This window comes from Seriola lalandi, unplaced genomic scaffold (genome assembly GCF_002814215.2).
Source record: "Seriola lalandi dorsalis isolate HSWRI2012SDOR001 ecotype SW California unplaced genomic scaffold, Sedor1 jcf7180002054538, whole genome shotgun sequence".
In the NCBI taxonomy this organism is placed as follows: Eukaryota; Metazoa; Chordata; class Actinopteri; order Carangiformes; family Carangidae; genus Seriola; species Seriola lalandi.
In genome coordinates, this window is record NW_019525091.1 from 877,467 (window position 1) to 892,278 (window position 14,812).

General features: G+C 44.0%; 1 protein-coding gene across 1 annotated transcript in view; it reads left to right on the plus strand.

Moving 5' to 3' along the window:
* grin2da (glutamate receptor, ionotropic, N-methyl D-aspartate 2D, a) overlaps positions 1-8,540 on the plus strand; it is a 141,373-nt gene extending 132,833 nt beyond the window's left edge. The window contains exon 18 of the mRNA XM_023414669.2: positions 683-8,540. Within this exon, the coding sequence (XP_023270437.2) occupies positions 683-3,877 (3,195 nt within the window). The 3' untranslated portion in view covers positions 3,878-8,540. The remainder of the gene's footprint in view (positions 1-682) is intronic.
* Positions 8,541-14,812: the final 6,272 nt, after the last annotated feature.

The following is a 14,812-nucleotide window of genomic DNA, read 5'->3' on the forward strand; positions in this document are numbered from 1 at the left end:
GTCACCTTATGTCCCTGTGTATTTCAGGAAAACCTTTAGGGACACAAACCTCTACTTGGACTCAAGCATGAACTGATTACAATTTCGTGAGAAGATCAAAGGTCAAGGTCACTGTGAACTCACAAAACACATTTCTGGCCATAACGCAATAATTCATACACTAGTTATGACATAAATGAACACAAATGTTTAATAGGATAAAATATTGAAGGGATGACATCGGTAGGGAAGGAGAGATTAGCAGCTTATTTTCTGCATGTCTCATTTTTTCTTTTCTGCTTATTACCAAAACCATTTTCTGACCTGTTCACAAGAAGTCTTTGTTTTTACTCTAAACTGAGCTCATCAGTGTTTTTTTGCAGGAATCATAACTATTTGATGTGTGGGAACATTAAATCAGTGAAAATTATTTTAAATGGTTCTGCTACTTTCAAAAGATCTGGATATGGAGGAATAAGACAAAACACAAAGTAGCAGTTTTCTAAAGATCGCATTCATATGGTTTGTGTAGGCACCAGATCATAGCTTCCTTGTAGGTTTCTTTTTCAAAATTGGCGATGTCAGGCTCTCTCTTCCCATGTCTGTCTGACTGATACACACACACACACACACACAGTTCTTCCTTATAAAACTTGGCAGCCTGCTGGTCTAATTACAATCTCTCTTTTATCTCTCTACCCAGGGGATGTACAGTTGCTGCCAGTTTGAGGATGAGACGGCACCAGGAGGCAGCAAAAGCTCTTTGCCCCAGTATCACACCGTGACCACCATGCCTACTGCACCCCAACAACACCTCGTTACAGCCACAGTGAATAACACAACTGCCATTGCCATGGTGCAGCAGCAACAGCAGCAGAAGCACCATCAGCCGCAGCAACAGGGGCAGACCTATACATCCATGCTACCCGGATCACCGCCAACTACGGGACACTCGGCAATGGCTCTGGGTCCCTCAAATAGCCCCTTGCTGGAAGGCCCCATGCCCTGCTCCACCTTCTTGCCTCGCCACGACCGCAGACTCGCTGTAGTGGATCGCTGGAACAGGCCAAAGCCGGAGAAAGTCATGAGCGCAGGCAGTGCTGGAGGAGTGGGCATTGGGGGGATAGCAGGAGGGATCACTGAACTCCAGGCCCAGCAGCAGTATCAACAGAACCTTGGACAGCACTGGACCCTGCAAGGGGGAGTTGCAGGTGGAACAGGGGGAGGAGGTGACACAGGGCTAGATGAATATAAGCGCTACTATGGACCTATAGATCCAGAAGGGCTGGGAACTAGCTCGGACCAACAGACAGGGGGCCCCCAACAGACTCCCAAAGCTAATCCTCGAGGCCCCAAAGCCTCAGGGATGCCACGGCTGCCGCCTAAAGGCCCCCAACCAGGCCCAGGGCACTTAATCTCCAAGCCTCCTCCACCACTCCCATCTTCTCCACGAAGGCCTCCCTTCTGGCGACGAGGAAGCCTAGCTCAGGCAAGGAGAAAAGGCTCAGGAGGTCCCCTGTACGAGAATATACTCCCTTTGGGGAGGCGAGGAGGTGGGAGGTACGGAGCAAGCGATGGAGGTGGAAGAAGAGGGCGACGTCTTCCTCCACCTCCTCCTCTTCCTGTCCCACTTTCCTCCCCTACACACACCCCCACCACTCCCTCCTCCCCATGCCGTTTCTACTCCTCATGCTCCAGTGCCTCATCCTCTTCCTCTTCCTCCACATCGTCCTCATCCTCTTCTTCATCCTCTGTCTCGCTCTCTCGGTCAAATTCCCCCTCATCTTGCTCCAGTGACAGCTCCTACAACTCCTCGCTGAGTTTCCGGTATCGAGCAGGGGATCGAGAGTTTACGGTGGATGATGAGTACGACTCAGATCTGCTCACAGAGGAGTCCAGCCTCCTCCTGGGGTCACGGAGGAAGATCCGTTCACGCCGAATGTCTTCACGCTCACTGCCATGCAGTCCGCCACCTCCGCCAATCCCTCCGCGGAAGCCACGTCCTCTGAGAGATTATGGCAGAGAGAGGACTGGCAGCCAACTGGCCCAATTACAGGAGTGGTGGGCATCGTGGGGAGACAGGGAGCGAGGGAGGGGAGGGACAGCGAGCCGGGGGGATGGAGGAGTGGGAAGAGAAGAGAAGAGGCACCATAAAGAGAGGGAGCGCGAAAGGAAGAGGAGGAAGAAGGGCCGAAAGAAGAAGAAGAGGGAGGAGAGGGAAAGAGAGAGGGAGCGAAAGAGGCGCAAAGCAAAGAAGAAGAGGAAGAGAGAGGATAAGATGAGAAAGAGAGAGCGGAAGAGGTCAGAGCAGGAAGGAGGAGATCCTGAAAAGAGAGAGGATCTCAAATCAGGGACACCGGACTTCCCGTCATATCCGCCCATGAGGCGAGAGTCCTTTCGGAAAAAGAGTGAAAGCTCCATCAGAAGCTACGGGTGGAACATCCCAGGCGAAGAAGAGAGGAGGGAAAGAGAAGAGAAAGAGAGGGATGATGGGGAAGACAGTCGAGGAAAGGAAAAACACCACAGGCGAAGAAATAGCAAGCACTATCATGGCTCGAGCAGTAAGCCCTCGACATCTGTCAAATTCTGGGGAGGGGGAAACCCATCCTCCGACACCATTCCATCTGCCTTCCTGCCCTTGTTGCCTGTCTCCTCTAAAAGGAGGAAGAGTAAAAGCTCCGACAGGGATGCTGTAGGAATGGAGGGAGAGAGGCGGCCATTGCTGGGACGGAACGGAAGAGGCGAGATGCACTCCAAGGAGGGGTTGTCCTTCCACGAGTGGGAGTCCGAAGTCGAGGATGATGAAGAGGATTCTGATCAGGACAGGAGGAAAGAGCGCAGTAAGCGGCGCGGAGGAGGAAGGACAATGTCCGATGAGGAGCGGGAACGTGATAAGGTAGTCGGGATATACTCTGATGATGATGGTTCTTCTGGAGAGTTTGGGAAGTTTGAGAGGTACTGGGAGGATCACGAAGGAAGGGCAGTAGGAGGGATCGGAGGGGGAGGTTGGTTTTTCAGTACCTACCCCTCCAGGGATAAAGCTGGCAGCATCAACAGTAGAGATGACCTGTTCCTGGAGCGAGGAGAGAGGTGGGGGACAGCAGAGAGTGGGTGGGGGTCTAGTGGAGGTGGAGCTGGTGGTGGTGGTGGAGGAGGGGCTGATAGGGGAGAGAGAGGGTGGGGATCAGGATCGCACTGGCCCCCACCTCCTCTCACGCCGCCACCTCCTCGGCGATACTGGTCAGTGGACAAGCTCCACATACAGGACGAGAAGAAGAGTAAACGGAAGTCAAAGGACAAGGGGAGAGGGCACACAGCTTGTTCCTCCTGTCACTCCCCACGACACCATCCGCAGGCCCATTCCTCCAAATGGGCCCGCGTTACCTCGCGAAGCCAGGAAGAGTTGTACCACCACTGCCAGAGTTTTGGTGGTCCCCTGAAGCCCAAACATGACTCGTCCTCCTCCTCCAAACCTGATCGCTCACAGAATCCATCTAAATCTGGCAGTCAGTCAAACCTCAGCATCCAGCAGCGGACACAGAGAACAGATAGGGATCGAGAGCGAGGAAGGCAAGCATCCCCGCCCCCAAACCTCATACCTAACTTGCCACCCCCGCTCCCTGCCCTTCCAGCTCCTCCGTCCACATCTCACCCTATCCATGTTCCTCCCCTTACTTCGTCCTCTTCTGTATCCTCTCCTTCTGTAGTCTCATCCACCCCGGGGGCGCCCCAGTCCTCCTCCATGGCTTCGGCAAGTGCCAAACTGCAGTACCAGAGATTGCGCTCTGTACCCCAGCCCCAGAGATTTCCTCAGTCTCCTCACTTACCCCTCAAAGCCAAGAGCCTTTGCTCGCGAAGGGGCTCGGCCCATTTCTCCAGCGTGGAGAGTGAGGTCTGAAGTTCTATAAGGTATCAAAAGTCATAAGAGAGCCCTGCAAAGGTGACACTTAGCAGGTCATCTGGATCTGAATCTGCCCGGCAGCAAATGTGGCTGCGCAGCCAAGTCAGTACCGTATACGCACTGAGCCCTTTCCTGAAGTTCTGCACAAACAAACAAACCAGAAAGCCAAACAAACCCCATTGGGGTAGGTCAAAGGGAAACAGGAGCAATCTTGTGCTTACTGATGTTTCCTTTCATTCCTCTCAGTATGTGAAAGACTACAACCACAGCAACAACTTCTATTCTGAACTGGGTCAACCAATACACTTAAATCAGACAATATAGTGGTACAACTGAAGATGATCCCTTTGCTATAGACAGTGAAGGGCTTTGGATGTTGAAGCAGAGCAGTAGTTTGTATTCAGAGGATTCTTAATGCTTACTGAGGGCTCAGGAACTTTGTAGTACTGTATGCCTGCTGCTCTCGGAAGCCTTTAACACAGAACAGTGTTCTTATGTTTTTTTTTTTTCCCTTAAACAAATCGCTTACCCCTACTTTCCTTTCTCCTTAACAAACTGTTTACACCCCCGCAGAACTGTGACGCCCGCCCAAGGCACCTTTGTTGTGTATGATCAATACCTACTTGTCTAGAGGGACAGGAGGGTGAAAACCACTTTGTCTTCTCTGTGTTATCCATGCACCTTCTCTTGATCTCTTCTCTTTTGTTCCCTCTTATCTTTTCCCGCATTTTTCTATACTCTTACCCCTTACTTTTCTTTCTTTCTCTTCGGTCTGTTTCTCTCTGCTTTCCTGCCTTATTCGCGTGTCTATCTTTTCCCCATCTCTCTTGTCATCTCCTCTCCTGTCCTCCCTCCCTCTTGGATCCTCTCTCCTTGATGTGATTATTCTGTGTGTCTGTGCTTTTCTGTGTTTGTATTCTTGACAACAGGGTAAGTCAACTGTGACTGATATTCTGCTGGCTTAATGAAAAGCTGAGTGCCAAACTTAAGTAGAGCTCGACATCAATCTGTACAGCGTTAGCTGCTGTTTTTCCTTTTTATCTTGCAGAGTTTTCGTCATCTCCCAAATACGCACATGCCAATACACGCACACACACCTAAAAGTGCAAAAACTCGCATACATTCACATGTAAGGACACGCGCACTTCACAAGTCAACTCATCTATTCTCTTTCTTGAGCAATACATTCTCCACCCTCTGTTCATGTTACGATTTTATACTTTAAAACCTTTATTTTACCTCTGTGTTGTAGTTGTTGTTGTTATTGATGGTGTTCTGTATATCAAGACACATATTAAGTCTAATACAATGTAAGCACTGTGCCATACTACTCAAGCTTGGGTGCACACGAAAAGTTCTCTCAACTACCTAACGACAATGATGGAGGTAGTGTCTGTTCCCTTCCTGTATTTGACTGAATGTAAAGTCAGCCGCCAACAAGTGTGCTGCAACAACAATTAAGACACTTGAAGATGGAAACTGTAGCATTTCTGATGGTAAAGAACAGAGTAGACTTCAGTTTCACCATCGACAGTATTTTAATCTTGCAGGGTAAGTCTGCAGTAGTTGCTGAAGGATTAAATCTGCATTGTGTTACGGTTTAAAATTGATTTAATCTTTGTGTTTGTTATTCTCCTGTCAGAGGTCCAATTGGTGCCAAGGCTAGGAAACCGCAAATATTTGCAAAAATAACCAACCCAGGTTTGCTTGCCATCGAGCAGGAGATGCTAGGTGGAGCTTTACAGCTTTGTTAGACACGGTGACAGATTGTTGCAGGGAAATAAATACTTATAGCCTTATGCTAATTGCTCCTGCCATTTTTTGTGTAAAGTATGACTATGAAGGTATGTATTTTAATGCATTTAATGTATGGGGTTAGCCTAATGCTAACAAGAGTAGTATGATCGGATGGAGAGGAATTTGATTGGTGCAAAATTATATTGTGTGAGTGCCGTTTTGATGTCAACGAGACTGTGCCTAAGTTGGATGCTAGCTAGTGGATGAGGCAGGTTTTGAAGAGGTAGCGCTGGATCTGAGTGATGGTGTATGAAAGACACAGTAGCACCTGCTGTGCAATTTTGGTTTTTGTTATTAAAGTATTTCTCACCTTGTAAATGTGTAACTAAGAGCTATAGCTTTTTAATCCATGACCGAGCTGACACCAGCAGTTACACTCCGATGTCAAGCACTTAGTCCAAGTAGCCTGTTAGATCCACCAACATTAGAATTCAGCATCAGGACACTGGACATCGGTGGAGTTTAAGGCAAGAGCCACTGCACGCAAGACTGGTTGTGTTTCTCAGTCGGTCGTAATGCCTGAGCCATCTCTCCCATAACAGCCTGGTCAGCTCATGTTGTTTGCCTGGAACTGCATCTGAGCCATACTTTACTTCAGCTGAAGAAAACAAAAGAGAACTTAAGTTTTTAACATAAACTTGTTGTGTAGAGTTTGTCTGACTTTCTTTATGAAAAAAATCTAGATATATATATCATATATATATATATATATATATTTGTGGCGGTGGGTAGCGTTAGAAAAAAATGTTGTTTAGAATCTTGACATTTGGGGATATTGTTTCTCATTTCAAGTCCATTATAATAATAATATAAATATTATGTGTTATCAACACATATTTCCTCATATTCACTGGCAACAGGGAAATTCTTTAGTTCAAATTATAGACTTGCTTTATAGGCTGACTGTATTAAGCCAAGTTGGAGACAGTTCAGTGCTTTGCTTATTTCAGTCAACGATCCACAGCTTATACAAACCTCAGAGAAACCAGGAAGAGCGTGGAGTAAGTGTGACATGCTTCTCTGCTTTCACACCGTGAGCAACTCAAGTCTGTTTCCCTAAACACAAACAATCTCTGCAACCTGAGAAGAATCAGCCTCCCTTTTTTTTCTTTTAAAGGGGGGCTGCAGCTCAACCATCTGCAGCATAGGTGAGCTATCATAAACAGCTAATTGTGCATTAGCACAGCACAACAGCTGCTAGCGGTGTGAACAGACAGTTCGGGTGTTTTTTCAGAGAAATGAGCCACCCATCCTTCCTTCTCCCCCCCCGCCTCTTTTTCCTCATGTCTATCCATTGTGTTTTGGTGCGTGTCTGCAATTGTAAAGCTGGTCTGTTTTCAAAAAAAGAAGAGTATCTGTGGATATATTTATTTCATCTAAAAAAAAATAGCATATCTAAATATATATGATAGTATATTTCAAGACGCTAAGATCTATGTTATATAAGTTTGTCTACTAAATTTACGGTATTATCTCAATGAATATGTCTTTTTTGTCTGTTTGTCTGTCTCTCCTTGTCTCTAACCTCCTGCCCAGCTCCCTACCCCCCAGCGAAAACAGAGACCAGTACGTAACTGTGTTTTTGCTCACTTAAGACCAACCATCCGCCTCCATTAGCTATCTACTGTAGCTAACGCTAAGATTTCAACAAAGTGACAACGAGGAGGGGTGTGCGAGTGTCTTATGACCGTGTCACTGTAGCAGTGGTGGCGTGTGTTTGTCTACCCAGAGGGGCCTTTATTTTTGGTTTGGGCTACAGATTAACGACTAATTAAAACTTTTATGGATACAGCAGCTTTTACCACAGCTCTCACTTGTGTAGGGGTCACATTCTCGACCCTGTTTGGGGTTCACAGTGGACCCTGGAGTTTCTACCGCAGTGTACAGTAGGGTGACCTCTTTGAAACACAATGTAGCGAGCAGCACAGGCTTTTTTTTGCATCTTTTAGTAGCTGTATTACTATAAAAAACACATGCACAGCTACCCCTGCCAACCAACCTATACGGTATATATAAGAACTTTGATATACGTACATAGTGTGTTGTGTCTGCCAAGCTGCTGTGCTGTAAAACAAAAGAGGAAAAAAAAAAGAATTACACAACAAACACACTGTTTCTTTCTTAATTTTACAAAACTGGTCAAGCTGATATGACACGTGTCAGGGGCAGGGCTAAAGCTGCTCGCTAGCGTGGTTTCCACTAAGGCCAAAAATGGCCAAACCAGGGCTTTCTTTTGATAATCACATCTTCAAACAACAAAAATAGTCAGTACCTCCCCTTTTTTTGCCAGCCGGGAAGGATTCCTAAATGGTCAAATATAAGAACATGGAAACAACACTGCCTGAGATATGAGATCCTCCCCTCCTTGGCCGACTTACACTTTTACGTGTTTATGATTCATTAATTTAAGTCAGCATAGTCAAAATGAATTTTTTTCAACACTGCGTTTAGAAATATTTGAAGCATTTACTGGCCCTGAGCCCTGGCAAGCCCAGTTTTAGCCTGCAGTGGAAACACATCCACAGTTTCTGCCTGTACACCTCTGAACAATGCCTCAAGGCCTTGTATTAATACTGCTGTATTGATTGACTGTACGGGATGATGGCTAGTTGTGCTACACTTTATTGTCAGCACCTCACACACACACATGCAGATTCACACTCATGCACACATTTTCAGATCCACAAGAGCACATATACAAATACAACCCCATGCACACACACACACACCACAAGTGAGGGTGGTACAATGCTGCCACCGCTCTGCTTCATCTGCCACCAGTGAGGACATTACTGACAATAATGTGCTGTACTGCAAGCAGGACAGAATTAAAAAGATGATTTTAATAAAGAACTGAAACATGTCTGAGTTTTTATTTTGCCGGTTGAATGAATGTTCGGTTGATTTTTACTTTTATATTAAAGGAATCCGGCCAACACTTAACCCAAGGTTGTTTACGAGAAACAGAAAAGTTCTTTCACCATCCACGCTGTCTTAATGAATAGAGACTGTGCCACCTCTCTTTTATGGAGCAGAAAAAGCTTCATTTTGGACTCTGTGTCTACAGTCAAAGTTCACTGAGGGTGAAATCCATGAAGTGTCCATGCTTAGACTCTCTTAGTAAATCCACTGATTACAGGGATTGTGTTGAATTTTTATCTAGACGTTCACCACAATAAACGCTGGTGTGACTGAGCCCTAATAGAGATGTGAAAGTTCAGTATTTTTCTTCCATTTGAGTTTTTATTTTAATATTATTCTCTGTATTACTCAGCACATAAAGATCTTCTCCCTGATAATGAAATGACCCTTTAGATTTATGTTCTGAAAACCACTTTATAATCCCAACCTTATTTCTAGATTTAAATTAAATCACAATGTAGCAAGCAGCACAAACACAAATACACACACTGATGTGAGTTTCAGCACGTTGTGCACGCGCCTGTGCAGACACACATTTCTATCTTGGTAATGCTTCCTTGAAATAACAGTGAATTGCTGCACCACTGACGTCAGACCAGGTTTTTGCTGGTTGATTGTACAATCACTATCCAACGCCTCAAGATAGCAGTGCGCCAACAATGCTTTTTCTATTTAAACAACATGGGCGCTGGACGGGAAAATGAAACTGTGCTGGTATGAAACTAGCGAGGAGACTTGAATTTGCTGCCGGTGTATGATAGGACCCGGAGGCACAAATCAGAGCGCCATATGAAGCCGTAGCTGCTGAATTCATCCAAAATTTACCCAGAATCCAAAAGACTGTAAAATCAGTTTTCTGTACCATACCAACCTTTAGCTTTTATCGGTTCTGTGATTGGATGTTTTTCTTTGTGAAATATCTATGGGAGCCATAGATAAATTCTCACCTCATGTTTTCATGTCCACAGGTCTGGACCCTCAACTTTTCATCAAAGATCCAGATATTTCTGACAAAGTTGTTGTTCTGTTGATTCAGCCAGGAGAGTTTCATGCCAATCCAAACTGAAGAAGTCGGTCATGTAGTTGGAGGCTCCTCCAACTTCCCGACTCCATCCCTGGGGCCAGAGTTAAAGGATGACCAGAAGGGAATGAAATGCATGAACATGTCATTTACTTTGTGACTTTCTACCAATTGACCTCTATAGCTAAAGTGTTGACTAAGGTTATTTAAGCCCAATGTTACAATGACCTTATTTTAACATTTTCTGTTACATCCTCGATCTGTGTTCGAAGATGATGAGTGTGTTTTACAGTACAGTCAACAAAAGTCTGGTTTGATGCCTTTAAAACAACAGTGAGAAGTCAGACTATTACTGTGTACTTAAACCGTTGAGTGCGAGGTGAAGAAATGATGATCAGGCTGCAAATTAAAAAAAGAAAACTAGAAGGCTGCTATATAAGAAGGAATAAATTGGGGAGAAAAAAAAAGCAGAGAAGATAAAGTAAAGAAGTGAGAGAGAAAGGATGTGGAGAGAAGAAGGGAAGAGAAGGGCTGGTTCAAGACAGAGACACTGATAGAATAAGGACTGAAAAGAGACAGAGAAAGAAGAGAAAAGAAAGGTGGGAGGAAGGAGAGACGGAGAGAAGAGACAGTGCTCAGTTCTCGTGCCGTCTGCAGGGCAAGATAGAGCCAGTTGTCATTTCTGCCAACAATAGGCCACCACTGAGCGCTGCCTGTATTAGCAGCACTGAAGATATGGACAAATCTCACACTTTTCCTCCTTCACTCAGACATATTGCGGCCACATAATCAGACACACACACATGCACACACACACAGCAGGAATTACCCTCTAATGCTCCCCCTGCCTGCCGTTTTACAGTCCTATAATTAGACAGCAGGTTCAGGAGTTCAGGAGCGTTGACTCTAAATGAGATTTCCAGCACAAAGCACACACTATAAAAGGCAACACCCATTATACCCGCTGTCATGTGTGTGTACTCTTTGATTAATGTCTCCCCCCCTAGGGTGTATACCTGCGCACGTGTGTGTGTGTCTTCATAAAAACCCACAGCAAAATAGCTTCCTGTGTGAAGGGTAGTGAAATGTCAGGGTTGCAGTTCATCAAGATGGAGCTTTCCCCGGCGAAGCACTCAGTGTCACGTTTACGAGACGGCTCGCGTCGCTGTTAAACTGCTTAATGTGACACTCCTTTTAAACTGCACAAACACTGAATGCCAACATGTGGTAATGTATTCACTGCCGACCTTAGCAGATGTTTGGAGACAAAGAAAACACACCTGTACAGAAAATATACAGATATGAAGGGGAGACCTGGGATGGTTGTAACACTTCCTGTCTCAGCGCCTGTAACTCACGGAGTTGTTGTGATAGAGCTCTCGAAATTTGATACAAAGTACCCTGTAAGGAATGTTTCCAACTTCTGATGTTAAATATATTATTATATAATATATAAAATATACAATAGAGTTCCATTGTTACGACCTGTCCCACTACCAGGGTAAGTTGTAACACTAAAGCAAAGTTCAAACTAGATGACTTCAAAGGCGTCGGATCACTGTATAGTTCACACTACACCACTTGTTGACCTGCGACACGTTCTGCCACCCCAACCAGTCTGTCTGGTCTCCAAAACAACGTTCTGTCTTGTCTGTTTTTGTTGTTGTTGTTGTTGTTGTTGTAGGCTTCCGGGTTCCTGGGTCTTTCCCCTCATACCTTGAGGTATGAGGGGAAAGACCCGGTTCACACTTAGCGATCAACTGCCAATTTGCCTCTGATCGGAGGCTTTTGTCGGTGACTTCTAGAATCTGTCGGCGACGCCTGGCTTAAAGTCATATAGTTTGACCGTGACGTAACAGTGAAGACTTAAATATTCAAAGATCGACTTGAATACACAACAATTAGCAACTGTCGATACCTTTAAGTGTGTGTGCAGGCACCCCCCTATCAGTTTTTCTCACCCACTGACTTGGCATACTTAAAAAGATGGTTTGTCGTAACACTGTTTTGAAAGGTGCTACAACCATCCTCATCCCTGTCAGCCCTTGTTTAGCCTGCAGTAGCAGCATGGTGGTTTGAAAGTAGCGTAGATGAAAGCATAGATCTAATCATAACAATAATTCTGGTCCAAAAAATTACTTTCCTGCCTGAAAATCAATGTTTTGGCTGTAAAATCTGCAGACCTCTCCACATCGCTGTGCAATTTGACATGCAAGGTCAGGAAGGAAGAGGTCATGCATGCAATTGATCACATGATTCTAAGAACAGCCCTTATTGGTGAAAGTGATACTGATGCTTCCATCAAAAAGCAGGTAATATCTCATTCTTTTAAAGACTTTAGTACATTGTATTCACGACACACCATCACTGCAACCGACTGGTTTTACAAGTCACCTAATTAGTTAACCTAGTTAGTCACCTGTTTCACCTGACTGTGGTATAAAAACACCTGTATCTGGAAGGTCCAACTCAAAGCCATATGTCATGGTAACAAAAGAGCAGAACAAGAAAGGAGATTGAAAAATCCATTAAATGTGCAGCACCATAAACTGCAGCCTCCAAACTGACCATAAAGTTGATTCAACACCATTTGAACATTGTGCCCTTCATGAAGGTCAGATTTATTGCAGCACTGTTGTAATAGACTGCTTTAATTTTAGCCAGATAATTAAGAAGCAAACGAGTGGATATTCATAATGCTGATTCTCATCCTTCTTTCAAATCCCTCCTTAAAACACACCTCTTCAAAACTCCTGTCTGATTTAGTTTTCCTAACTGCTTGCAACCTTATTTATCATTAACTTATTTGAAATTTCGCCATGTCTCTGTGAAGATAATGCTGACTATTTGTTATTATGTGTTAAAGTTGTTTTTATATGTAAGGAGTCTTTGAGTGCCCTAGAAAGCACCTAGTAATGACTCGTTAATTCGTTAATATACTGTACGCTATATACTATATACTGTATATAACCTTTTTATTTACAATAACTACATCAGGTACATCAGGCAACTGGCAATTTGATAATACATGTAACAAATATAAATTTAAAACTGCTAGATTCAAAAGTCATAGGATGCAAAAAAAAACTAAATATGAACACACATATACATGTTGTGCTGCTTCACACATATACACCATAAATCCCTCAATTTCTTTGCTCTTAATGTATAAACATATCTCTAGACATATCAGTATGAACTGCACATAGGACTGTATTAAATACATGTTGTAGGAAACAAATTCTTCAAATATTCTGAAAATGATATCTTTATTATCCCATTAGATATTAAGTTTTACTTGTTTGTGCTTTGTGTTAAACATGTTCATTAATGTATTTAACTGTGGAAATCGAATATTGAGTCTTGCCTGGGTCTGTGCTGTCATGGTTTGCCCTGGTGGACTCTTTATGTTTGGACTTTTGGATGATTTCCTGTTTTATTTTGGAATTTCTTTCATTCATTCACATGTTTCTTGTGGTTGTTTTACTTCCTGTCTTTATCCTGTTTCCCTCCTTTGTGATTGTCTGCCCCGCCCTCATGTGTTTCACCTGTGTTCAGTTACCCTTGCCTCCCTTGTGTGTATTTAGTCTCTGTGTCAGTTCGTCTGTTGTTCTCCTGTTTGTCTTAGTTTGGATTTGTGACGTTCTCTGTCTCGTGTTCCTGCGTTCCAAGTGTTTTCTGGATTTTCTGTTTCTCCTGTTTTATCTGTGCCGTCTGTGGGAAATGAACAGCTGAGATTTGTATGACTGATTGAGTCAACCTTGTCATGTGTTAGCAACTGTTGTCCTTTTATTTGCCTGACAGTATATAAGGCAACACAGCCTGCAAGTTTTTAGAGAACAAACATTCTTCAGAGAAGTAGCAACTCAACAGAATGTTCCCAGTGTTTTTTTGTATGTTTTTTTGATTTTCTGTTCCTGCCTGTTTTTTTGTTGTTTTTGTTTTGGATAGCTTTTGTAAGTACTTTTTGTTATTAAGACGTCTTTTCCCCACATACCTACTTTTTTGATGTCTGCATTTGGGTCCCATTTAACTTCAAACCCTGACAAACGCCTTCTTTTCTTCCCATGTTCCCCCCTTACCACTCTTACATCATGGGGGGTGATCAGAGCTCAGGTAGACCCCAGGTGGAACGGTACCATATAGTTTTTGCACCTAATTGTAAGTTTTGTAAAAATAGCATATTTGCATATTTAGTACACACTATATACAGACAGTCCTACAAAAGCACACGCTCTACTAAATGCTTTAAAGTGGTGTACTGTACTTCTATACTACTAATACACTATGCTCAAAAGTATATGGACTCACTACACATGCATGGTTCTGGTCAGAGCCCTGACTTCACCCCCATCTGTAATGAGCTGGAACTCCGACCATGAGCCAGGCCTCATCAGCTAACACCAGTGTTAGGCCTCATTCATGCTCTTGTGGCTGCAGCACATTAATGTCCATGGCTCTGGTCATGTTGAAGACATCAAGCCTGCTCTTCAGCAGTTTACCTCCAGGCTGTAATCCTGCACGACAGCCACATGCTTCACAAAAATACACAAACATGTGCATGACATTCCTAATGCATATCGACCTTCCATACTCACACTCATAAAGAGGGCAATTTTCCCATCAGCCATCAGTGGCAGGAGGGTCAGTTGTCTCAAAGTGAGTTAAAATGAAGAATGACCAGATAGACGTTGGTAAAGAAGAAGCACTCTGAGAGATGGCTTCACACACACACACACACACACACTGACTTGATGTATGAAATACCCCTCCGGGTGTCATACATTAGCAGGCGTGTATGTTTCTGATTTATGGGTGAAAGCTCCGGGTTACATTGGGTCACATTGATTTACTGTGGTGTGGTGTGAGTACAGGATTAAGTCTCTGAGGACACATACCTGGGCACACACATGCACATCTGACCTGAACCTCCATCACTTTATACTTAAACACTTTACATAGAAAGGCTTTGTAACGCATGAACGTTGGCAGGAAATTGAGACAAATACACTCTGGCAGAGTTCATGTTTCAGCTGTCTCACTGTTAAAAGATGCTCAATATAGAGAAATATGTTTTCCTATTTAATTTAAGATAAACACAAAGCTTGTGCTACAGAAAATGGACCAGACTCAGTGAATAGCTCCCTAAGCTTAACATGTCCTATGATAACTATTAATTTAGCTATACAGAC